The sequence below is a fragment of the Sciurus vulgaris genome, assembly GCF_902686455.1.
Source record: "Sciurus vulgaris genome assembly, chromosome: 12".
NCBI lineage: Eukaryota > Metazoa > Chordata > Mammalia > Rodentia > Sciuridae > Sciurus > Sciurus vulgaris.
This window is the reverse complement of record NC_136473.1, coordinates 98921293-98948353: the sequence shown is the minus strand read 5'-3', so window position 1 is coordinate 98948353 and position 27061 is coordinate 98921293. Positions and strand designations below refer to the sequence as shown.

At 49.0% G+C, this 27061-nt stretch overlaps 1 protein-coding gene across 1 annotated transcript in view; it reads right to left on the bottom strand.

The window, feature by feature from the left end:
- The window catches only part of NMNAT2 (nicotinamide nucleotide adenylyltransferase 2), a 169270-nt gene continuing 142209 nt past the window's right edge, over positions 1 to 27061 (bottom strand). The window contains exons 6-11 of the mRNA XM_079108037.1: positions 26342 to 26422; positions 24326 to 24370; positions 19550 to 19626; positions 5044 to 5145; positions 4879 to 4946; positions 1 to 3792 (exon numbers count right to left, since the gene is read on the bottom strand). Of these exons, the coding sequence (XP_078964163.1) occupies positions 3690 to 3792; positions 4879 to 4946; positions 5044 to 5145; positions 19550 to 19626; positions 24326 to 24370; positions 26342 to 26422 (476 nt within the window). The 3' untranslated portion in view covers positions 1 to 3689. The remainder of the gene's footprint in view (positions 3793 to 4878; positions 4947 to 5043; positions 5146 to 19549; positions 19627 to 24325; positions 24371 to 26341; positions 26423 to 27061) is intronic.

Sequence of the window (27061 nt, the reverse complement as noted above, 5' to 3'; positions counted from 1 at the left end):
TAGCATTGTCTTATTTATTAACATAATTGAAACATTTTGCTGATAAAACTTTTGTCCATGACTATTCTAGCAACAAAATTTTACTCAAAATATTTCACTGTGAAATGGTATTGCAACTTGAATGTAATTTTTATTGATGATTAGATGTCCATAAAGCAAAATTTACCATTAAGATGGCAGATATATGACTGAAAAGTTATTAAAAAAAAAAGAAAAAAAAAAAAAAAAGAGCTGCCTCCTCCCCATACCAACCCTCAAGACCACAAGGATCATGCTGAGCTCTGGACCTGGGACTAGACTGAAAGGGGCGGGAGGGAGCTGTACCTCATTCCTTACCAACTGAAGCAGACTAAACGGATACTCCAGACTCACACGACAAAGAAACCACAGGAAGTCAGTTTACTGGGCAGCTACAGGAAAGAGCAGACTGGATGAATTTGGCAGAGCAGATTCATCATCATTACCACAATGCTATTTCTAAGGTGTCCAAATCTTATGAGCTACAAAATCAGTCCCTGTTTCCATCCTTCCCATCTCACCTGTTGACTCTCCTGCCATAACCTTGGGAGAGATCCTGAGCTTTTCATACGCTACTGTTGTATTTTTGCGTTGCTCTTTTGATGTCCCCTAAAAACGTGAATCTGTGTGTCTCCATCTGGGGAAGAGCAGATTTGGGTTGTAGTACAGGTTTCTCCCTGTCATTCTCTGCCTTTTGCTGTCATTTGATTATCGAGTCTTACTTTCTACTCCTTTGATTCTTTCTGAGAGGTGGAGCTTTAGAGCACTTGAGGAAGCTGGCCAATCTGAGACAGGAAGAAAATCGCCTCCAGAAGCTCTGTCTCTGGTTTCAGGCACTTTAGTAACAGACTTTCCTCCCCGTCCAGTGTGCATTCAAGGAAAATGCAAGCCAGTCGCCCGGAGGCTACCCAGGGCTGGGTGTGTGAGACCCAGACTTCTAGCAGCACAGAGCTCCCAGAGGGCCATTCCTTGAGGAGAGAGTCATTGAAACAAAAGTTCTCCCTCCTGCCTCTTCTGACGTTAGCCACTTTCAGAAGAATGGGAGTGATGCATAGTACTGATAGCAGGACAGGAGACTCCAGATCCCTCGAGGCATGATTAATCCAGTCCCTGACTTTCTCACTATCTCTGAGCCATGCCATGGTCCTTGGGTTGGCCTTTATAGGAAGGCGGGAGATCCTCGAAGGAAAGTCAGGGCTCAGCAGTTAGCCTGTTGGTTCCTGGGGTGCCACTTGAAACTCTAGACACCCTCTTTCTGGTGGTGGCTGTAACTGGGTTGCAGTCTCAAAGTCCTGTCCTGACCTCAGAGGTTCTCTGACCTTCCCCCAGCAAAAGAAGAATGGAGCAGAGTGGGGACTGAACAGTTCTACCTGAAAGGGGATTCACTTTGCTTTCATTAAAGGAAAGCCATTTTTAACACAACCCCTGTGCTATACCAAGACGTGACCTGCTCCATCGCCTTCCTGGAAATCTACTTCTATTGTACCCTTTCTTTTCCTTGGCTCATCTCTCCCTCCCGCTCCCACGTGCCCTCCTGCCCCCACACTGAGGGAACAGTCAGCCTGGTTCCTTCTGGTGAGTTGTGAACTTAATGGGGCTTGACCAGAGTCCAGCAGAACAACAGAGTGGACCAAAGGAACAAAAGAAGTCTAGTCTTTCTCAGGTCTGCTCATGTGGATCCTCATAAACTCTGTCCGTAAACTTCGGGTCCTTGAAAACGCCATGCTACCCCAGGAAATTCAGCTCCATGTTTGCTTCTGTTTCAGGGAGACAATATCCTCTCATCAGGCTCTGCACTTGCTGTGTGACCTTGGACCAGCCACTAATCCCATCTTCATCTTTTAAAGGAGAGTGTTGAAGCAAATGAGCTCTAAGATTTTTTCAGTTTATCATCCTATGGTTCCTAACCCAATTATCATGAACAATATTTTCATTTCTTCCTTTGAAGATTATTTCCTTAATTCAAGAGCAATATACCTTCTCTGGGTGCCACTCTGTCACGTTGCTCTGTTGGATCCATCCTGGAGGCAACTGAAGGATACTGCAGACATGAAACATGTGGTAAAGAATGTTGTCCCTAGACTCAGATCCCACCTGGGCCGTAATGCACAATAGATTTGGATCAAGGTGTCCAATCCTTGGGGACCCTTCCTCAAAGACAACAAGAAACTCAGGAGCCGGATGAAAGACATGACGCATGAGAGAGTAATTTCCTTTTGTTCTTTAAGCAGGCATGAGTGAGGTGTTAACAACCAGAACAGAATCTGTCAGAACTGTCTCCAGGGGCAGAGAGGGAAGGCAGGAAATTGAGGAGAAAAAGGGGGAAATAGCTTAGTGGCTCCTGACTCCTCCATGATCTCTCTTCTGAGAACCTACTCCTGTGTCAGGCAGATTTCCTCAGGTGGCACCTGTGGCTGCAGGGCTCTGCAGGCAAGAGGACCAGGCCCAGACACAAGGCCAAGGTGCTGCTTCTCAAGAAGGAATGGGTCTCAAGCCTGGTGGCCTCAGTTGAAGTAGGTGAGAATCACTGATTCCCCTCAGGGTAACAGATTGCTTTCTCTTAGGTCATCCTGAACTTTTATGGAAGAGAGTTCCCAGCCAAATGGGTAATAAATAATTCCAATTAGCAAAGATCTCTACAGTTGAAGGAATTCCTAGCATTCTTTTTTTTTTATAAAAGAAATGAGTGGATTATCAGGATTTGGCCTTGCCTGCGTGATCCTTCTCAGATGCAGGAACATGTCTAAGCCTGGCCTGGGAGGGCTTAGGTGGTTCTGAAGTTTCCTTGGAAATGCCTGGGCTGGCAGAGAACCCACAGAGTGCCATCACCACAGCCCACGTAAGTCAAGGTACAGAAGCCACTGGGGAACGAGAAGACCATCAGGAAGACGGCCTGACACTAAGGAAATGGACTCAAAATCTGAAAATCCCTACTATTCCCAGCCTTGCCTCCCAGGCTTTGGAGACTGAAAGTCTCACTCCAGACCAAAGGCGGTGGTGGCTGCTGCTCTGTGTGTGTGTGTGTGTGTGTGTGTGTGTGTGTGTGTGTGTGTGTGGGAGAAGCGGAGGTGGCTCAGTCTTCTCTACTGGACGTGGCCCTCCGTGCGCTCACTGAGCACTGAGGCTGGCTATAGCGTCCTATCAAAAGGGAAGTAATACCACAGGAGCGTATCAAGACTACAAACATAAAGAACCATAGACACTGATTTCATCCAAGTTCTACAAGAAGTCAACGAAGAAAAATAAATCAATAAAAAAAAAATAGCCCTTTGTGGTAAAGGGCATGCTGGGAAGGCGAGAGCCAGAGCCGCCTCCCCAGAGCATGCTGGGAGGATGGGCACCAGAGCCGCCTCTCTAGAGCATGCTGGGAGACGGACTCCAGTACATCTCCAAGGACTGCACTTCCCCCAACTCCCACCCTTTTCCCTCACCCACCCCAAACCCAGAGACTAGAGGAAAGTTTGTCCAAAGATGGTGGAATCGGGAACGCCATGGTTCTTTGCGGGTCCCCCACACTGTGGGGTGTCAAGTCAGCGAGTGCGGAGAACAGTCAAAATGAAAATGCAGAGAAACAGAGAGGCAGGAGAGAAACCAGGGGACTGAAAGAGACCGGAGGGGCCCTTGTGTTGGCAGAGGACGAGGGGAGAGTGGAGCAGAGAACCGTGTGGCTGCTAGCCAGAGGCATTGATGTACAGCTGGCTCTTGAGGATGTAGTCGATGACTGGCTGGGACAGGTAATCCACAACATGGCCGTCCCCGTGCTGCAGGGCCAGCCTGAATGGAAAGAGACAGCAGTCAGAGGAATATTGTGCCTGTACCGTGTCGGGAACGCTGGCCTGGCCTTTCTTTCAGGTGACGGGTTAACAGTCCAAAACCACATGCCCGCCTTCACTTGGATTCATAGTGGGAAAAGCCCTCCTGCCTCTACAAATTCTCCCCCAGCATGGTGATGCCTTCTTGTGATACTGTGGATGGACCCCAGGGCCTTATCTCAGCCATTTTAATTTTATTCTGAGACAGGGTTGCTGAGGCTGGCCTCAAACTTGTGATCCTCCTGCCTCAAGTAGCTGGGGTCCCAGGCATGTGCCAGTGAACAGCTCCCTCCTCTTCCTGACGCTCTCCGTGAGCTCATCTGCACCCAGCATTTTAATGAACATACATATGCTCAGTTTTATACTTTTCGACTTCTCTCGTCTATACATCACCCCTTCTCATTGGAAACCCCAAGTTTCCACTTGGGGTTCATGGCAGAGACTGTTAACTGGCACCCAGGATTTGTTCTTTCCTCCTTTGGTTTGGTAATAGAGGCTCCTGAGTTGTAGCGGGACTCTTGGCTGCCAAGGAATAAAGGCTTTTTCCCAACCTCCCTCCATCTCTGAGCTGGTGGGATGCAAAGGAAAGTGAGATGTGCCACCCTGAGTCACCTTCTTGCCTTGGGCCTCACCTCGCCCCTGCCCACTGGCTGAGAAAAGTCATCATGGCAGCCGTGGACCAGACATGGAGGCTCCATGTGGAAGAGGCCAGAGACTCGGTCCCTTTGGATTTCTATAAGAGAGTACTAAACATCTACCTTATTTAGAACTCTGAATATGGGCTTTATGGAAGCTTCATCTTTATCCTTATCAGCGTATTATTTCATAGGCACCTCAAACTACAAGTCCTCCTCTCCTCTCAGACCAGCTAATGTACTATGCCCCCTTATAAAAGTAAATGGCTGGGTACAGAGGAGGTGCAGACGGAAGGCTGAATGCTGAGCAGCAAGTGTCTGCACAAGTCGAAGGGTTTCATCTGACTGAGGAAAGCTGTATAGAAACTTGGAAGCCAGTTGGACCAAAGTCCATCTAGACGCTTGTCACATACCTGCTCTTGGTTGAACTGACAACAGACATGGGGTGGTTGATGTCATCCTTCACCACCATGATGTTGTTCTGGGGACAGAGCAGAAAGAATAGGTTGCCAGCCCCCTCCATTCCTCCCTGGGGAAGGGCCACATTACAGTGATACACGGGCAGGGACAGGACTCACCTTGTATTTGCGGAGTATCGAGGAGTGATTCATGATCCGGTCTGTGTCAGCTGCGTCCCGGGGCACCACCACAATCCCAAAGTCCCCAACTATCACCTCCATCTGAGAAAGAGGAAGACAGCCCTTGGGTGAGACCCAGGGTCCCAACGCCCACCGAGTGACTTCTGTTCTCCCAAGCAGAATTTCAAACTGTAATCTCCAACTTGCCTTCTTGGCCTCATCAGTCAGCAACTTTAAGGAACAACCAGTGATAGTGTCAGTGGAATGAGCGGGAACTTTGCCTGGCACCCGGAAGATCCTTCATAAATACTCGCATGTCCAGGCAAGACCTGTGTAATTCCTGAGGTTCTCGTTGTGCTCATAGTGGTGTGGAAAACATGGATGGCATTAGTTCTCAGCCAGGAGATGTCCTACGTCCAGCAAGGAGTCCTCAGCCTTCAGCTGGACTCATGAGAGGGACTAGCACACGCCCCTGGCCCACCCACTCAAAACCTGCTGTGGGATGAGGGCAGCCATAAACAGAGGAGTCCTGGGAACCAATGTGTCCTTGTGGGTACACCCTGTGACAGTCATGACTGTTACTGGGGTCACTTCTGAGATCAGCCTTATAAGTAATAAAACCCTCCTTTCACTGGAAAAAAAAAATAACATTTTTACTTTGTGTTTCTGATTATGGAAGCAATACAATCTTAGAAGATGTGGGGGCAGGGAATAGGTATCTAGGTGGTTATTGTTACATTTTAGTGTATTTCTGTCTGAAGTTTCCCCCTCTACAGGCAGGAGTCTATGTCCACAGTGGGATTATCATGCAAAAGTAATAATTTCACCTGCATTTTTTCACATAGCATTACATTGTGAGCATTTTATCACATGATTAAAAATTATTTGAAAGCAAGTTTTAACAATCTGTATATTTCATTGTTAAGACATTCCATTAGGGCTGAGGAGATAGCTCAATTGGTAGAGTGCTTGCCTTGCAAGTACAAGGCCCTGGGTTCAATCCCCAGCACTGCAAAAAAAAAAAAGAGTTTTGGGGCTGGGGAGATAGCTCAGCTGGTAGAGTGTTTGCCTCACAAGGCCCTGAGTTCGATCCCCAGTATCGCAAAAAAAAAAAAAAAAAAAAAGACATTCCATGGCATATTAAACCAGTCCTAAACTGTGGGAAGTATAGAAGTATACAGTACTTCTGATTTTTTTGCAATTGTATATAACACTTTGGTGAAGATTGTTATACATAAATCTTTTATCCATATCTCTGATTATTTCCTTAGGATAAGAAATAAAATAATTGCATAAAAGGAAACGAACTGGACCTATTTCAAGGTCTTGAGACATATTACCAAGATGCTTCCTGGACATTTGTGCCAATTTTTATTTTCAAAGAGCCTGGACATGATGGCATTTGACAGACTTGGAACTAGCTCAGCGAATTACGGTTTAGATCTTGCCAATTATGGATCCCAGATGGTGGAGGGACGAGGACATGGGTTGCTTCTAGGCAGCGTAGCTTATTGAGCAAGATCTGCTCTGAGGGGAAGGGACCCAGATTTCCCCCCGTAATTCTTCAAACCACAAAACCAGACATTATGGAACATCGTAACCCATTCTCCTGTCCTAGAAGATCTTCCTACCAACAGAATTCCACTTGCAGGCCTGATTTATGGGAAGGGGTGTGTGTGCACATCCTTGGATTTTTCCATTCACCTTTAGTCTGCTTTTCCCATTGCTTACAACCTTGCCTAGAAGTGCAACTGGAACTTTGATGTTGCTGAAATAAGGCTTCAAGTGCCCTGGGGGTGAAGTTGTGCAGAGACGAATGGTGTGACTCTACATCGTGCACAACCATAGAAATGAAAAGTTGTACCCCATTTGTGTACAATGAATCAAAATGCAGTCAGTAAAAAAAAAAAAAAAAAAAAAGTGAGGTGTAGACTATCAGAGTCCCACCACCCTGCCAGTTGGAAGGTACAGAACATCATACCACATGCTGCATCTGTTGGAGGCATTCAGGTCAGGTAGATTGGCACCTGGTCTTTTGTCCTGTAGGCCAAGAATGTTAGGGAGAGACAGGCCGGAGTTGGAGAGGGCTTCAGCTCCTCGTGCCGCAGCTTTTAGAATACTGCACTGGGATTCACTCCACAGTACCGGATTCTCAAACTTGGCAGTGCATTAGAAACACCTGAGGAACTTTTAAAACTCCCACGGCACAGCTCATACCCTGGATAAATTAAGCCAGACTCTCTCAGAATGGGGCTGTCTCTGGAGTCAGTATTTTTAGAGATCTCCAGGCGATTCCAGAGCGCAACCAGATTGGAGAGCCAAAACTCTGGAGAAACTGGCATGACAGAGAGAAAGGAGAGGAGGGAAAGAGGAGAAGGGGAGAGAGAGCGTCCATTCAAAGGGCAGACACAGTGATTCCTAAACTGCCTGGCAAGGTAGGTGCTTCAAGATAATAGGGTGTAGGCTGCATAATGTGGGATCTGCCTTTCTACTGATTCTGCGAGCTGCGCAGATGTGTCATAAGAGGCACGTGTGCTAATGGGGCTTCTTAAAGTGAGCATTCCAGTTTAAAGCTCAGAGCTAATGGCTCGGGATGGCATTTAGTCCTGGTGGGGGAACTGCCCTGTTGGTGACATCTGCACAGCTGTTGCTCTCCACTCGAGACCTAATGATCTGACACCCAATCAGTCGTGCCAGGCTGCTCTGTGGGTGGCAAGCAGATGGAGACCTAGCTTCCTGAGATATTTCTTTCTTCTAGAAACAGGTGGCAGACTTACCCCTAGGAATCACAGATGGGTGAGGGAGACAGGGTGCATGAAAAAAGACCCCTCATTGTAGCAGCTTCTCTGCAGGGCTGCCAGCCAGAGACAAGCTCCTCTCTGCTCCTTTGGCCAGACAATGGGGCATGGGCTTCATTTTCATGCTGGAGGAGCAAGGGCGCTGGGTGCTAGGGTTGGTGAGACGTGCCCTCCTTGGTGCCCATCGACTCAGGGGCTTAGATATCTGTTCTGCCCCCACCCTCCCTTCACCAGGCCTCCAGACTCCACCGCCCTCCCGAGTGTCCTCCTCCTTCTGGCTGCTCCTTTTTGGCCTCCCTGTGCTGAATCCTCCTCCTCTCTCTGACCTTGGTTCACTGGACTCCACCAGACCTCCGTCCTTGGACCTCTCTTCTTTTCTATCAACACTCACACCCTTAATGATTTCATTCCATTTCAAAGCTTCAGAGACCCACTACAGGCTCTTGAACTAACATTTCCAGCATAGACTTCTTCCCTGAACTTTAGACTCAGGTGACAGCTGTCTTCTCAACATGCCACTTGGCTGAGGTATCTCAAACTTAATATGCCCATGAGCCTGTGGACCTGCTAACACAAATAAATAGATAGCTCTCACCCAGAGAAATGCTTTCCCCAGAGACTTTCATTTCTTATAATTGCTCAGAGCAAAAACTTTGGCATTTTCCTTATTTCCTCTTTTTCTGTCCATAATGTAATCTAATTAACTCTATCTTAAAACCAAATGTAAGACTGCTCATTCCTTACTTCTACTCTGGTCCAAGTCTCCTCTGGTGAATAATGACCCCCAAAGACACCCAGGTCCTAACCCTGGAACCTGTGACCTTATACGGTAAAGAGACTTTGAAAGATGTGGTTCAACTAAGGATCTTAAGATTATCCTGGGTTATATGGGCAGGACTTAAATGCAATAACATGTGTCCTTGTAAGAGGGAGGGAGAGAGAAATGTGACAGAGACGAGAGAAGGTGAGGTGAAGATGGGGCAGAGAGACTTTTGAAGATGCCACATGGTTGTCCTTGAAGATGGAAGAAGGGACCAGAGTTAAGGAATGCGACAAATGAAGTTCTGGAAAAGTCAGACTGTCCCCTAGGGCTTCTGAAGCTGAGCGCGGTCCCACCAATACTCAGTTGGGGCCCATTGAAACCTATTTCATACTCTGCTTTCCAGAATATAAGATGATAAATGCGTGTTGCTTTAAACTAGTGAGTTTTCAGCACAGGGCACTAGTGCCTCTCCACCGTCTCTCACTTGGAATGCTCTGGTCTTCCCATTATTCTTTTGCCTTTTACAGTCTATTTTCAACCTCCAAACTGATGTCGTTCAAATATAAGTCAAATTCTACTGCTCCTTGGCTCAAAGCCCTTCACTTAAATCTCGCCTTTTTGGCAAATGGCCACACTATTTAACCTTGCATCCCCCGTGCACCCGCCTGGAGGCCTACATTCCCATGAGAGTTGCATTTCCACATTTCTGAATCTCTGAGCAGCCAAAAGTGGTTGGCAAGAACAAGTGCCTTATAGGAGGCAGCAAAGAAGAGAGTTCTGGATCCATTTTCTAAGAAAGATTGGTATGATGGCACCAGCTATGTCCAATTTAAAAAACCCTGGAAAAATACTAGTCCCAGGATTCAAGGAACCCAAACTGCATCCGATAGCCTCAGGGTGTGTGTGTCTGAAGTGAGCCTTCCTGATCTGCAGAATGATGACAATGGATGTAGAAAATTCAAGCTAATTATTGAGAGTGTTTATAGCAAAAACTGCCTAACTCATTTTCATAGCATGAATCTTACTGGGGACAAAATGTGTCCTCATGGTCAAAAGTGGCAGACTGTAATTGAAGCTAATATTGATGTCAAAACTAGGAAGGCTATTTGCTTCGTCAGCTCTGTGTTGTTATTACTTAAAAATACAGTCTGGGCTGAGGATGTAGCCCAGTGGTGGAGCACTTAGCTAGCATGCATGAAGACCTGGGTTCTGTCCCCAATACTTACCAAAAAAAAAAAAAAAAAAAAAAAAAAAAAAAAAAAAGAAAAACCAGCCAACAATCATGTACAGAAAATATTCATGCTTGGACCTGGTCTATGTGTTCAGAAGATCCAGAAGATGATGGAATTCATGACCAGAGTACAGACAAATGAGTTGAAAGAAATGGTCAATAAAAAGATTTCAGGAAACATCAGGAAAGACTGAGAAAAGGCTTGCCAATCTCCCAACATCCTCCACATCTTCTTTATGATGTCTTTGTTAGAAAAATGCAAATGCTAACGAAGCCCCCATGTGAGGTGGAAAACTCACGGAGCTTGTGGTGAAGGTAGGGGCTCTGGAAAAGCTGCCAGGGCTGGGACAGTAGCAGAAGCTGACAAGCCGAAGGAGCCAAGCCAGCAGCCCAAGCATCTGTTTGAAATTCAGACTTTTGATAGTGACAAGAAGTCTTATTTGTGAAAAACAAATAAATAAATAAATACACATCAGAACAGATTCTCCAGACCTCATCCAGGGGTTTGGAAGCCTATTCCTACTCCTTTGAACACCTGCCTTTGGGAATCATTACTTTACATCACACAACCAGTCACCTAACTGCTGACTCTACCAACACTCTGGCTTGATTTGGGGGTTAGGTAGAAATGAGTGACCTGAGCTGGGCACCATGGTGCAGGCCTGTAACCCCAGCGGCTCGGGAGGCTGAGGCAGGAGGATCACGAACTCAAAGCCAGCCTCAGCAAAAGTGAGGTGCTAGGCAACTCAGTGAGGCCCTGTCTCTAAATAAAACACAAAACAGGGCTGGGGAAGTGGCTTACTGGTCAAGTGCCCCCGAGTTTAATCCCCAGTATAAAAAAAAAAAAAAAAAAAAAAAAGAGCCACCTGTAAGGACAAGGACCTTAGCACCTCTGGGGATTCCAACAAGAGAATCCCCTGACCCCTCAAGAATGGTTAGGGCAGACATCTGACCCCAGGAAGTCCAGGGTACTCAGGTCCCTGGAACTGAGCTCCTATGCTTGAGCCCAGCACCTCCTGTTGACCTGAGAGTCCTCTGTGGGTCTTGCCCTGCGGGTGGGGAGGTGAAGTAAGGGAGTAGTCAATGCTAAGAGCTGTCCCAGTTGGCAAATCCCATTCCTGGCCCATGTACCCTCGCACTGCCTGACCCCAGTGGGCAGACTCAGGGCACAGTCTTCTCCCTCTGCAGCACACAATGGTCCCCTCAGTTTAGCGCTGGCCTGTGTCAGGCCTCAGAGGTGGGGGTCTATGCATTCATCCTGCTTCAGCTTCCTGCTGGTAGGCACAGCTTTGATCATATCTTTTCATTTTCTGGTCAAAGGCTCCCCAGGGGAGGTAGGGGTGGCGGGGAGGAGAGGAAGTGAGAGGGGGCTGACTCTGCTTCTCCAAAGGTGGGGAATCTGAGGGAAGGATGTGAGACATCTTGAGGCAGGAAGCAACTTGGCCTTGGGAGAGAGGACACTCATGCGTGGCCCAGGCAGCAAATCTCTAGGAGGAATGTGGGGTTACCATCAGACTTGAAATTCAGTCTCAGACTTGAAATTCAGACTTGAAATTCAGTCATCAGACTTGAAATTCAGACTTAAAATACCACAAGACTTGGAATTCAGTCTCCAGAAGGCTGAATTCCAAGGCCTGGGCTGCTGGGCTTCAGGGTGCTCTAGGTGGGCAGATTGCCTGTAGTCTTAGCCAGGCACCATCCTGGACAGTAGGAGTGTAAGGATGGGCAAGACAGAAATGACTACCCCTCTAGGCTGGATCACTGTCTAGTGGGTGACATTAAACAAAAGGTTATTTTCTATTGTATCTACTGCCATGAAGGATAAGGGCAAGTTACCACTGGGTGACCAATATCTCATAGTGGCTAATGTATTATAAGTAACTGGCAAAAATCTGGGCCACAGCTCATGGGGCAGCAAATTATCCTGTGGGCTGCACTCCAATGACGTCACTCCCCGGTACCCTGTCATTTTCTCATTCAGCACATTTCTACTGAGTATATGGTAAATTTGTACATGGTGAACTAGACACTGTTCTGGTATTGGTGAACAACGCAGATGTGTTTCCTGTTCTCGAGGAGCTTACCTTTGAGTGGGAAGAGATAAAAAGGAAAATCTTCAATAGAGATTAAGTGCAATGTTGAATATAGAATAAATGAGAAAGGACTGAGCATAGGGATATCTGGGGAAGAGCATTCATTCCCATGGATTCTGCAAAGACCCTGGGGTGGGAAAACCAGAGCACAGAGAGGCAGAAAAAATAAACAAGAACCAGATCATGATGAAGATGGGATTCTGTTCCTACTGCAGAGAGAAACCATTTGAGTGTTTTAAACAGGGTTCAAGAGACGCCAAGGTCTATGGAGTTGCCCTGGCAAGTCTAACTGGCAAGACCCTCTATGGGACATTCTTAGATCAGGGCTCAGAATCCTGAGCTGCTGTCCCAAACATTGCTCTTTTCAAGGGAAAGTACATCAGAGGCTTGGGTCCACTCGTGCGTCTTCTCCAGAGGACAGTCAGGGATGGACACGGGACCATCAGTGAGGAAGGGTAGAAGCATTTATCAAGGTATCTGCCATGAACCAGGCAGGATACTAGGCCTAGCTTTATTTATTGGCCCACTTGGTCCTTATACTATCTGTCTTCTGAGATGTGTGTCTCCATTCTCATTTCATAATGAAAAAAGCCCAGACTCAGTGAGATTCAGTAATGTGTCTAAGCTGCGCAGCTATTAAGTGAATTTGAACTCACTCTGGTCTCCCTTAAAGACATTTGCCATTGCTTCACACCTCTTCTAGATCCCTTGATAAGATTCACATTTTAAGCCAGGGGCTGTGGTGCCCACCTGTAATCCAAGCTACTCAGGAGGCTGAGGCAGCAGGATTGTAAGTTCAAAGGCAGCCTTAGCAACTTAGCAAGGCCCTAAGCAATTTGGTGAGACCCTGTCTCTAAATAAAGTGTAAAAAGGGCTGGGAATGTGACTCAGTGCTCAAGCACCCCTGGGTTCGATCCCCAGTATAAAAAAAAAAAAAAAAAGAGAGAGAGAGAGATTCATATTTTAGTGAGTTGAAACTTGTTTGCTTTAAAAATGTTATAATTTGACAATAGATGCTTGCTCTTATTTGATCTTGGTTTTTTCTCCCAGTTGACCCTACAGGAAGTTCTCAGTTCATTGCTCCACGTCAGCCCCTGGAGTATACAACTGTGCATTCTTCTGAGTGGGTTAAAAAAGGAGGTAGGGAGAGAACTTCCAGAAGTCACCCAGCCTGCAAGAAGAAGCACACTCCCCCCTCGGCAGTGGAAAAGCCCCGGAGATGTTCTGACCCTCACACTTCTCTGGAGAGAAGGCCAGGCAGAGGCTACTTGGCTCAAGGATGCTCTCAATGCAAATGCATGGAGGATCCTTCCGAGGGGCTTCCCACAGGAAATCACCCCCATTCCCGTTGCCAGTTTGGGAATGTGGGAAGTCTGGGGTTTCCAGACTCACGTCAAAAGTCTGAAAACCAGCTGCACCTTTCACACGAGAACAACCAGAATCCCCCAGGCAGGAGCTGAGGGTCATCCCCCAGCCTGTGAATTCAGCAGTGTTCTTATCAGTGTGAGGGAAGCCTCATCCCTGGGATGGAAGAGTCCATCAGGCCTCCCTGCCGCAGCTGGGCTGTCTGATCAAAACCATCTGAGCCTGCATAACCCAATGTTTGTCTTTGCTCCATTTATCTGGGGCCCTGGGATTTCTTCTGGAGTGGCTAATGCCCGAGGCTCTTCCTCTGTTTATTTTCTTTGGTTGTTCTCCCATAGCTGATGGATGTAGGAAGCAGTTAGCCCCTGATGGGTTGGCTGGAAAAATGTAGGGTGCAGCCAATTAGAACCAACCTGCAGAATGTCTTTGAGGAGCACAAAAAGAGAAGGGCAAAAAAGAGAGAGAGAGGGAAAAAAATCAGTTCTCTCAGTGGCCTGTCTCTGGTGCCTGGTGTTCCACCTTTAGAATTTCATTCCTTTGGGATAAATACTGAGGCTCCTCGCTTATTTAAAATGCAAATACCCTTGAGGCCAGATAATGCTGGCGATCATTGCACTTCATGATTTTTGCCTGCTTCCTCAATAGTCCATACCCGTCCAAATGAGGTCCATACAGACAAACCTATTTCAACCAGCCAGAGCTGTCTCACCAAAAGTCTTGTTCTTACCGCTGGATCTTCCTCCTCCCGACTCAGAACGCTCTTCTCTTTCCACCCACTAAACCCAATCCCGCCCAGGCTTCAAAGCCTAGTTCTCATGCTACTTCTTCCCCTGTGCCCTTTCTCCAGTGATGTATGTCATTACTCTCACTTGTCTGGTTTGTCTGGATGAAGGATCTGGAGGCCCGTGTGAAGTCCTGTTCTGCCATTTTATAGCTATATGGTCTTGGACAAGTCATGATCCATTTAAAACTCGGTTTCCATATCTCTAAAACAGGAATAGAGATTCCACTTCACAGAAGTGCTCTCGGGGTTAAATGAGATAACCCATGAGATACGAAGTGTTTATGGTCCCTGACCCCTACTAAACGGTAAAGTGCATGATCAAAAACTTTGTTTTCTTTGTTACTCCATTTCTAACATAGTGCCTGTCACGGCGTAGGTGCTCAGCAAATATTTTAAAATGAGTGAATGAATGAATGACAGCCAGCAGTTATTAAGTGGGTTTGGGAACTCTTAGAAATTTTTCATATGTTTTATTTCATGCTCTATAAAGAAATGATATAATAAAAAGGTATTTTTAGATAGCACGTGCCTCAACGGCAAATACATGACACGTTCATATGTTGAAGGATCGATGGAAGGAAGAAACATTCAAATCAGAATTAATTTTCATGCCCTTCATTATAATACAATGGACAAAGCAGCTGGCAGCATCGGATCCCCAGCCTGTGGGTTTGTTCTGGGGAGGGAGTGAGTATAAAAGCTTTCTGTTTCACAGATCAGGCCTGGCTGACCCTACAGCTCTTGGTCTTGATTCCCCACAGGTCCTGATCATGCCTGGAGTCCTGCTTCGATGCTTGTGTGACGACGCAGGAAGCCAGGACCAGGGTTCTTGTGGGAGACTAGTTCTCTAATAAAGAACCCAGAATGGGATGGTGTAACAGACTGGGTCCTGATCTGAGCCTTATCCAGGAGCCTGGGTCTTGATTTCCATCAGAAATCAAGAATAAAAATGTCTACGACGGGCCACACAGGAGCTCCTTTGTATTCCCCTAGAAAGAAACTCGACGACTATGTATGGAATTTTCTCCTCATGGAATGTAAGGGGAAGGGTGTGTCACTGGTCAGTGAAGGTCAGAATTCACTGTGGGCTCGTGGATCCTTGTGACTAATGGGACATGCCATAAGGAATGTGCCTGGGAGGGGGTGGGGTGTTCCTTTGGTTGTGTAATTAGGTTTCTGGATGGAGAGCTTGGGTTCAGCAGAAAGGGCAAACCTGACTCGGGGAGAGTGTGGGACTGTGGGGAGCGCCTGGGAGAGGCCCTGGCAGTGCTGCTGTCCAACAGGCCCTGGCAGCAGGTCCTCAGCCTGGGTGAAAAGAAGCCTGCTCCCCACTGTCTTTACGAAAGGACAGAGGGCTCCCATTTCTCCCCAGACCTGTTTCAGCTAGGGGCTTCTCCTCTGCCCTGTGTCTGAGAAACCAGAAGAGACACACGATGCTGGAAAGTGCTCCAGGCCCATGGGCTGTCCTCCCTGCGGTCCATTCCCAGGCATGGCCGTCAAAGGGCATTGGGCTCCTGGTCTCTGAGCAGAGGTCTGGGGTCAACAGGTATCACGGGGTCACCAGGCAATTAGAGCATGTGACAGAGGAAATGAAGGAGACCCAAGCAGGCCTCACCCATCTTGTTCCTGGGACTCTCATGGTTAGAAATCGAGATCCCTTACCGTGGGCCACTTCCAGGGCAGCCCCAGATGGTGTAACTTGCTCCCAGTGTAAGCAGAGCTCCCCCTGTGGACAGTCTTGAAAGAAAGAGGTTCCTTTTCCAGGTTTGAGCGTCAACCTTCCCCAAATAAGGACAGTGGAGTCCTCCACTGAGTTCCTAACTAGTTTCCTGATCCCTGTGCGCCACCTCCACCTTTGCCTACAACCAACCCTATTTCTAGCAGAGAGCCCGAGGCTCTGAAAGAGGAATTGGTAGGATAAAAACATCTTGAAGTCAATGGCTTTAACTTCACTGGAGAAATTTCATTAAGTGTCCCGAGGATGGGAGAGAAACAGGGAAGATTCTTTCGGGATAGAAAGAAGGAAGAAGAGGTTCTGCTGGCCACAGGGTAGCTTCCCCACCACAGGAAGAGGCTAGAGATCTAGGAAGTCTCCCGCCCAACAGCACCCTGAGGGCCAAGTCCAGGATGGGAACAGCCTGGTGATCGGTTGGATCAGGGGACAGCACTAGACTCCTCTGTCCCAGGTGGATATGGGAGGAGACCACCACCCTCAAGTAGCCAAGAAGGCTACAACAGGGGAGAGGTGGTGTCCTTGGTGATCTACGCCTGAAGGACTGTCCTCATGTTCAGGTCCCACAAGAACCTCTCCAGTCTGCTAATCGGTAATGAATGAGACAAAACCTCCACCATCCTTGGGGGTAGGGACTTGGAATGGAATTCTAACCTGACTTACATAAATCGAACGTGGTATTTTTGGCACACCTCTGTTGCAGGCTGAGAGTCACACGCATTGTGTAAGGAAACAGCTCCTTGCATACTTCCCCCCCCTATCTCCGATGCAATGATTCTAAGGTCTTCACCGGTTGGCTGGGGGTGAGTCGAGGTGGATGAGCAATTGACTGGCAGGTGGGGAGTGGATGCAGATCTGCTAGAGGCTGAAAGCCCTCCGCACCCCGCTGTGAGGGGTTGCTTGATCCAAATCCTTCTACTGCTGCTGCTGCAGGACACTGAATTCTCACCACCCTGGACAGGACAGATAGAGGGCCACTTGTGCCCTCTGAGAGTAGCCAAGCTGGATGTCCTAGGTCTCCAGGGTGACCAACCATCCAAGTCGGCCCAAGATTGAGGGAGTTTTAAGGATGTAAGACTTTCAGTTTTGCTTTATTTTTGCAGCACTGGGGTTCAAACCCATGAGAGGCGAGTGCTCTCCCACTGAGCTGCCCCCACCCTCAGGACTTTCAGGTTTAAAACGGACAAACTGATGACCTACCTTGTTGTCAGTTCATTATCCTATCCATCCCTGACTTCCAAAGTCATCCATCTCAGACTGGGGATTGGGAATGAGATAGGAGAACCCCTTCCCTTTTCACACAAGCAACCATAAAGGACTGACATTCTATGATTTTCCTTAGGGATCCAAAAAGGCAAGAAGGTCGCAACTGGGACCGGGCCAAGTGATGGAGTGGGGACAGAGACACAGCCATTGAGATAGATGAGGACTCTCCACCTTCGCTGTCACATTCCTGGAAAATCACCAGCTATTGGTTTCTCTGATTTTCTATATTAACAACTCAACCCTGGCCTCAGCACCAGGGACCAACCAGAAGAGGAGAGACCAGGGCTCTTACCCCTGGTCCTCAAATCATGGCTCCGTGGACCCCAAGGGAACTGGTCCTGAGGCCAGTAAGAGAACCTGTGTCAGCAGGTTCCAACTGGGTGGGCAGAGAGAGGTTGGCTACGCAGGAAGACTCAGTTCAGTCTCAGTCTGTAGGAAGCCTGCCCCACCTGCCACGGAGGCCCCCACAGGTACACTTAGCCAACGGCTCCAGGAGTCACTGCAGGCTGCAGCTCAGGCCGCCCTTCACCCCCTACATTCCTCCATGAGCGCCAGCCTCTCCGTGGCAGGGGCCCCATGGGAACAGCCCAGCTTTGCCTAGACTCATGGCAGGGCTTTGCTGAGATCTTGCACAGAGCTTGGTCTGCACTGCTGTTTACCTTCCCAGCACCTTGTGAAGGAGGGAGAAAGGCTAAAGCTGATTAAGCCTCTTAATCCAGAACTGAAAGAAGGTTTAAAATTTCACCTGCAGGAAACTGTTCCAGGGTGGAGGTAAAAGGAGTCTCCTGGGCTCCCCTGAAACCCTCCTTCCTCTCTCGTTATCCCACAGGGATACATTAACATCGATGGCCTTCAACTTGAACAGCTATGAGTATGATTGTGTCTATTTAACATTCGTTAAATTCTCTGATCATCATTTGCTGCAGGTAACTGTGTGATGCGCTGGGCTGGGCACTTTAAATAGACACTATCATTTAAGACTTCCAAAACTACATGAGGCAGGTACTATTATTATACCTCTAGAGATGGGGAAATGGAAAAAACGGAAGCTCAGAATATATTTTGTCACAAGCTGTGTTGGAGTAGAACTGGTACCTCGAGTCTGACCCTGAAGGTTGCCTCTCTCCTATCCTTTCTCCAGAGATACAGAAACGTACAGGAAAAGATTTCACACTTGTATGTCATGCCTCCTAAGACTTGGGGGTCAGGGATTATCTTGTATTTTCTTTAAAATCTCACAATGCTGTTGATAACATCCTGTGGGTTTTATAGATGTAAAATACAACTGAGGTCCTGGGCGCACCCCAGGGAGTCCCCGAATGAGCCCTCTAGCTCCCCTTGTTTAGTTACTGGCATCTGTCACCAGTTTCCGAGATCCCGGGCTAAACAGCTTCCTCCCATTAGCTTTGCTATAAATGGCACCTCTGACGTCTAGGAAGTGGTATGGAAGAGGAAGACGTATGGAAATGGTTGCCTACATTGTTTTCTGAGGTAGCACGAGCCACTGGAAGCCACTGGCCCTCCACATGGGCCTGCACCAGTATCCAGTGGGTGACCTTCGGACATCAGAGGGCCAGGATTTCACCAGGCCTCACACTGCCCTGTTTCTTTAGCCTGTAAACACACGACACTCTTTCAGACTTGGCGCTCCTGCTCCTCACATTTGGCTATCTCGTTAATTAACTCATCCCTGCAAAGCTCGTCATTTCTGTGATTGGCATATGTGGGCAAAAGGAGGACTCCCTGTTCCCTCCCCAGAGGAACTGAGGATTTACACAGTGCTTTCATTGAAAAACACTAAGTTTGGAATTGCCGCCCTGGTAGTTCCATTTGCTTGGGGCTGAGGTGGGGAGCTTACGTGGGCTTAGGCTACTGGAAGAAGAAAGAAGAAAGAACAAGAAGGAGTACCTGCCAGCAGGGAGGGATTTATGGATGGCTGGTGTAAGACTATCAGAGCCAGATCTGGCACGAAAGCTTCTAAGTGGGATAAGTTTAACTGCTTCTTTCCATGTCAATTGCCGAAGGATCCCACTGACCTTTTGCCATCAACATCTCCCCTCTTGACCCCTTTTCTCTTATTGAGGGTATTCTAAGGGGTGCATTTTACGACCTCTTCAGAAGGAATCAAAGGAAACTAAAACACACTACAACCTCCAAAGGGCAAAGGGTTCTGATCCTCCCCCTCCCACCCGCCAATACACACTCCCTAAGCACCACTGGGAGGGAGGTGTTCTGACTCAGAGTGCTTTTCCCAGGGGCTTCCCAGGAGCAATCCTGAGTGTAAGGACGCAGGAGATAAAGCATGGGGTGGGTGAGATTTTCTTCCATAGGGCTGTGTATAGATGGCCCTCTTGGGAGCTCAGGGGAGGCAAGAGTTTCCAGTTGGAGGAGGGAAGAGCAGAGGCCAGAGGCCAGCATCTCCTCCCCATCCTCCCCATCCCAGCTGGGTGGGATCCCAGAACCTTGCTACTCACATCAGCCTCGTTCCAGAGCCCTGGGATGCAGAAGGACTCCAGCAGGTCACTGCCACACAGCAGCAAGATCCGAAGCTCTGAGGAGGGAGCAGAGTTTGCAGAGGAGTAAGAGAAGGCCTGGGAAGTTCTCCACTTAGCCTTCCTGATGAACACAGACGTCCCACACTTGCCCCGGGGCTGCACAGCCCAGGCCTCCCAGCACCCTGTGCCAGGCTGTAGCAGTGCAGAGACCTCACTCACCTCTTGCTGGGGCTCATTTACAGACCATCCTTGTCCCCTGAGGAAATTACTCACATGGGGAGAGCAGAGCACAGGGGGTGGCCAGCTGTCCCTACCTGCCCAGAGCATAGGTCTTTCTGGGTAAACTAGAATGGCTGGGCACCCCAAGAAACCTAACAGAGACTGAGCCTGCAATGTGCCTTGTCTAAGGCCTACGGGCCTCTCTCTGGCTTCCTATCAAGCTCAAGGGTCGGCGAGATTTGAATTTTCTTCACTTACTATTTGGAGTTTGTCTCCTGTCACAAGTGCCAACATGGCAGGGAGAAGTGGAGGGACATTGGTGTAGCCTGAGTTTATCAGATGTGCCCCCTTCGTGTGGCCACTGTCTTCAGCAAAAGGCTGGAGAGATCCAGGCTGAGGCCCCGCCCCTCCCCTCCCCTGCTCTTCCCAGCACCCTAGCTTCCTGTTTTCCGGTTGTTTTTCTTCCCTCATTAAGCCCACTCTGAATTATCCCAGTGAGGCCCATTGTCATTTTAAACAGGCAGCAAACTGAGCCATGGGGGGAAAAAGAATCCAGGGATTCTTGGAACACCGTGGGGGAAAGCCCTCTGCCCGGGACGTGGCTCAGGGGTGTCTGCTTGTGTGTCCCAGGCAAAACAGGCCTTCCTGACAAGACGTCAGGCTTGCCGGGTGAGGTGGTGCACACTCGTAATCCCAGTGGTTCAGGACGCTGAGGCAGGAGGATCACAAGTTCGAAGCCAGCTTCAGCAACTTAGCAAGACCCTGTCTCAAAATAAGGGCTGGGGATGTGGCTCAGTGGTTAAGTGCCCCTGGATCCTGAGTATAAAAATAAAATAAAATAGTAATAAAACAAAATAAAAATAAAATTAAAAAAAATAAAACGCCAAGGCCATCAGGCCTCTTGTCTAATGAGCTTACCGCCAGCTGCAAAGACAGCTACTACCATGGACTTGAGGCTGAAAGATGGGCAAGAAGCCTGCTGAGGGCTCTGCCTGCCTTAGACCCCACAGCTAGCTCAGGACCTTCAGGGGCCAACTTGTCACTGCTGCAAACAGGGTGACCAGATGGTGCTGAGTCAGGTGGAAGGCTAGTTGGCTGACAACAGACCGAGCCGGCATCTCACTGTCCCAGGGTCTGCAGAGTCTGCGGACCCCGCTGAGGACCGGAATCTTAACTACTCAATATTCCTGCATTTCCCCTCTGTACTGCAGTCCAGTTCCTGGGCCTGACAGGGTGACTGGCACACAATAGGCCCTCAGATGTGACGAGTGGATGAGCCAACAACAAGCTGAGGACAGGGGCCACGCAGGCTGCCTGGGAGCGTCCCCCACCTGCTTGGTGCCTGTCTATGGTACTTCTGCTCTTGCGGCACGGAGCCCCTGGGGAAATGCTTGCTTTGTTGGTGGCACCTCCCTCTCCATGTCATCGCATGGAATTGCCGGCCCATCTCCCCTACTGGAGATGAACCAGGCCTGGTATGACTGAGAGGAGACAGATGGGCGCATCCCTGGGATTTTGCTGTTCCGCAGGCCCCACCTGGAGCTACACAGAGTTCCAGGTCGGTTTTCTGTTGAAACCAGTGGCTCTGTGACTCTGGTTGCCTAAAGGTTCAGTTAGGCGGCTGCGTCCAGAGGATGTGCTGGGTCTTGGTTTTCCCTACAGTGCTTCTTGGTTGGGGGCAATTTTGCAATTGCCTGGAGACACTTGGCAGTTTCTGGAAACATCTTTGGTTGTCAAGACTCGGAAGGGGAGGAGTGTGCTCCTCTCCTCTAGTGCAGAGATCTGGGATGCTTCTGAATGTCCTACAATGCATAGGACGAGCCCTGCAACACAGAATTATCTTTCCCAGACATCAGTAGTGCCAATGTGAAAATCCTGCTCACAGTCATGAAAATTAATCTTTGTATTCCAAAGACAGGGACTCACTTTCTCACCCAAGTATAATGTGTGATACTTTTAGGAGTCAAAGCACAGAACAGTTGAAGAGTGAGGTCTTTGACTTTTCTTGCAGGTCACTTACAGGCAGCCCTGGCAGGACTTGAAGTCCCACGTGCAACCACTGGAGGGCAGCAGTGATTTCTCCCAGTTTATTGGAGTGGCCTCCTGTTTCCTGACCAGGAGCTCCTGGCCTGGGGCAGCCAGCTGTTAGGAGTTTGGAAATGGGGTCACAGATGCTGAAGGAGCTGGAAGATGGCTTTTCCTTGTGGAGTGTGCAAGGGGATTTCACAAAGGGGAACTCATGAGTCCCAGGGCTTATAGATCATCGGGGTTAGGAGGCAGGGTGGCTTCCTTCTCCCTCTGCTGAACCCCGCCTCCTTCCCCAGTTCATCCTGATCTGGGACCAGGAGCCAGAATGGGAACTTTCCCTCCACACGCCCTGCCCAGGAATCCCAGGTATGTGAAGGCCTGGCCCTCTGGCCCATCCAGCTCTCAGGGTGCCCCAAAGCAATCCAGCTGAGGGTAGTGGACACAGGTCTCCTTTCTCAGAACCCCCTTCCTGTCAGACGCTGGCAGACCCTTCTCTCAGGGAGCAGGGGGATGCCAAGGCGGATGGCCAGAGCCTTAGGGGAGCCATCCCCAGGCTGTGATTACAGGCTCAGCAGGCCAGCCAGGGGAGAGAAGAGCAAGCACTTGGGCCTGGTGACCTCTGCCTCTCACAGGGCTACAGTGAGCTAATGTAAGTGGAAGCGCAGGGCAGCGGCAGGGCACGGGGGACACAGGGCATTCATGTCCACCCGCGGGACCCTCTGCAGGGGAGGATGGCCCAGCACAGGCCCCGGGGGCTGCAAGGCGGTGGAGCATCTTCACTCCCATCTCAGCCTTGGGATGCTCTGGGCCTGGAGCAAAGCCCCCTGCTTGCTTAGAGGAGCAGCCAAGGAGGCCAGGGGCTCCTTCCTGTGGCCTCTTGACAGTCATGGGCTGATGAGTAAAGATATTAAAGGACAGTAAAATAATTAGGAAGTGAGGAGCATTCATTGTCTTTGTAATACAATTTATTTAACTGCAAGTTAGTATCACTTAATTTTTTAGTAACGACTATGTTTAATAATTGGTTTGCAAAATTCCTTAAAATTTTTCACGTGGTTCAAGCAAACCAATATGAGCCAACTCAGGCACATCACTGTACCTCTGGTCACACCCAGGGAAGCACCTGGAAACAGTGGCACAGCTGCTGGGCCTCTTGGGAGATCCAGAGGATCTCCGGTGCATCCCGGGGCTTCAGGGTCACGGCGGGAACCCTGACGTGGGCCCTGGAGAGCAGAGTAGCGGCAGGAAGACGTTTAAGACCGTGTGTGTTGGACGCCCAGTGTCCTCTCATCCCAGAGATCCAGGCATCCCTGTTGTCACTGTCCCTCCCTGTCACCTGAGACCTCTGCCACTCCAGCTCTGGCATCTGTCTGCCCCTTCCCCAGCTCAGGCACTTGGTCTCTCACTGTCTCCCACTGTCTCCACTCTCAGTTTGCTGAATTACTTTCCAACTTACTTCCGCAGGTTGTCCTTCTCATCTTGACAGCTCTGGCTGGGCTCTGGTGGGGCCCAGGGCACTCACACAGACAGCGGGACACCTTGGCCTCAGCCCAGGGCTGCAGGCAGGCTGCAGAGGTGATCGCTGTCCCCACCCCTTCTCTGTCTTCAAGTGCTAAAAACATCTGATAACTTGGTTTATACCCAAAGGACTTAAAATCAGAAACTACAGTAACACAGCCACATCAATGTTTATAGCAGCTCAGTTCACTACAGCTAGATTGTAGAACCAACCTCGATGCCCTTCAACAGATGAATGGATAAAGAAACTCCGGTATATATACACAATGGAATACTATTCAGCCATAAAGAAGAATAATATCATGGCATTTGCAAATAAATGGATGGAATTGGAGAATATCATGCTAAGTGAAATAAGCCAATCCCAAAAAACCAAAGACCAAATGTTTTCCCTGATAAGTGGAGAATGGTATATAATGGGGATTGGGGAGTGAGGAGTGAGAGAAGAATGGGGGAACTTTGGATTATGTAGAGGGAAATGAGAGGGAGGGTGGTGTGAAAAATGGTGGAGTGAGACAGACATCACTACCCTGGTACATGTATGGTTGCACGAATGGTATGAATCTACATGATTTACAACCACAGAAATGAAATGATGTACCCCATTTGTGTACAATGAATCAAAATGCAGTCTGTAAAAAATTAAAAGATAAATTAAAAAATAATAAAAAATTTTTTCTTTAAAAAAAAAAAAGACCTCTGAGAAGGAAGGTGGGTGACTCTGGCCCTGCTTGTGTGCAGTGTCTGTGGCAAGAGGACGGTCCCTCGGGCAGCGGCTGAGGCTCAACTCCCATCCTCTGAGATGAGGGAGGGGAGGCTCTGGAGGGCAAAGGCCACGGGATCCAGTCCTGCCTCCTGGGAACTGGGCAGGAGCTGCTAAGGGAGCTAAGGCAGAGCACTCCCAGCCGGAAGAGCTCCCTTCTGGGAACAGACCTGCTGCAAACACTTTGTCCCCCCCATGGTGCCACCCGTGCCCGCAGCCCCACTCACCGATCTCCTCGTACCGCATCACCGTGCCCAGATTGGCATTCTCATCTAGGGGAAAGGGGCACAGAAACATCAGGGGGCGCCCGGAGTGGAGAGGAGCCTCTGGGATGGGAGGGTGGGGGTCCGTGCCTCCTGGCACAGGCATCTGAGGAGAGCGAATGGAGCACAGGCCAGCGCAATGTGGACAGGGAGGGACAGGGGGCACCCCTCCCATTCCCAGAGCAAGACTTCACATTTCTGGAATTTTCAGAATTAGACCACCTCATGGGGAACCAATGATGAGAGGGTGAGTGTGCATGTGCACACACACACACATGCACACGCACATACATGCACACACGCACATACACACATGCACACATATATACATACACACATGCACATGCATACACATACACACGTGCACACACGTATCCACACATACACACATGCACACACATATACATACACACACATGCACACACGTACACCACACACACACACACACACACACATGCCGTATCTGAAGGAGGCTTCCCCTAAGAACAATAGCCTCAAAACTCAGGGGGACAGTTTTGGGAGTCACAGGAGGTGGCCCTCTCTCCTTGAGGGTTACTTGGTTTAAAGAACCAGGAAACTTGGGGACGGTGACATTTTTCTGTGGCAGAGTGCAGTGACAGCAGTCAGGAGAGGTGGAAGCAGAACCTCTGGTTGCTCTCAGATGTGCAATGCAGGCACACACAAACCCCCTGCCTCCTCGCTCCTGGACGTACCTTAGTTCTTTTTCATCGTGCCTGAAACTGGACACCTCAGCAAGGGTGGAAGTCAGCCCCAAAGAATAAAGGGAACGAGGCCGGGGGCTTCAGGTCTTCTGCAGTTAAATTTGGGGTTTGCAGAGAAAAGAGCCCCAGGGACTCTGATATTCTCCTCCATACCGAGTCTTTGGAGAACAGGCAACAGACAGGGATGAAGAACAAAGCACGTGCCTCTTGGCAGGACAGGCGCTGCCAGAGCTGGGGCTGATTCTGACCTGTGGACAGCTTCTGGATCCCACCCGAACCCTCTAGGGTATAGACACTTTCTGTGGGGTGTGGGATAAGGAATGCGCTCAGCCTAGAGGAGAGCAATGGCCATGAACGGCCTCCCAGGCAGCCCCAGACCGGGGGGCCTGCCCGTTGGGATCAGTCACCATTCAGCACTGAGCCTGGAATAGCCCTGCTCACCTCTTTCAACCACTGCTGTGTAAATGGTCACCCCACAACAAGTTGTCTTGGTCTATTCAGGCTGCTGTGACAAAATGCCAAAGACTGGGTGGCTTCAGACAAGAGAAATGTATTGCTGACAGTTCTGGCGGCTGGGGAGCTCAAGATCAAGGTGCTGTCAGACTGGGAGTCTGGTGAGGGCCTGTTTCCTGGCTCATGAACCTTCCCACGGCGTCCTCACAGTGCAGCCTCTTAGTAAGGGCAGAAATCTCAGGCGTGAGGGCTCCATTTGTGACCCAATCGCCTTTCAAAGACACACACATGCACACACACACACACATGCACATACACACACATGCACACACACGCGCACCACATACACACATACACACACATGCACCACATATACACATACACACACATGCACACACATACACACACATGCACACACACACATGCACACGCACACATATATACACATATATACACACATACACATACACACATACACACATACACATACACACACGCACCACATACACATACACACATGCACACACACATACACACACATACACACACATGCACATGATCTCTCCTCACATACACATACACACATACACACACACATGCACACACACACACATACACACACATACACACACATGCACACGATCTCTCCTCACACGATCATCTTGGGGGTTAGAATTTCAATGTATCAGTTTTAGAGGGGCCCAGACATTCAGATCATAACACAGGAGCGTGCAGGTATTTGCTGATGACTGAAGGGAGGGGAGGAAGAAGAAAACAAGACTGTAAAAGACCGTGGCCTCCTTACCTACGAAGGTGAAGCGTTCCACCGGTGGGCGGACACAGCAGATCCGGCTGAGGCTTTCTCCCACCTTCCCCAAGATCTTGGCTATGGGAGAGAGCAAGACAGACAGGGACAGAGGGAGAGAACCACTCACAACTTACACTTGGGGCCCACTGTAAACAGGGTGGGGTGCATTGGAGGGGGTAGGGCTGGGGAGCAGAAGGCAGGAGGAGGGTGGAGAGAAAGAACAGAAAGATCACAACAAAAGTCCCTTCTTCTCGTTCACAGTCCAAGGCCTAAGCAGGGTGAGCCATAGACTGGAATATATTTTCTAGTCATGGTCATTACATTATCGAAAATGTGAAAAATTTAGAAGAGGAAATCAAAAAGCACCCCTAATCCCACCTCAACAGGTGATCACTACTACCATATTGGTGTAGTGATGGTTTTCCTCCATTTTTAAAAAGCGTATTCTGCCAGCATGTCTACGTAAGTCGAACAGATTCTACATTTGAAGGGTACCTACGCTGTTGGCTTTTCTCATGTTTATATCACGAGCATTTCCTGGCTGGTTTGTCTCATGTCTGTCCTCAGGACAGGCTCTGCCCACTGGACAGTAAGTAACACCCAAATCTTATCAGGTTGAGTGGGATCGGTATTCAATTATCTCTCTGGGCTTCAGTCCAGAAAGTTTTTCTGAGCCCCCACATGTAGCTGTATGCAAACTGAGATTCTGACTCTTCT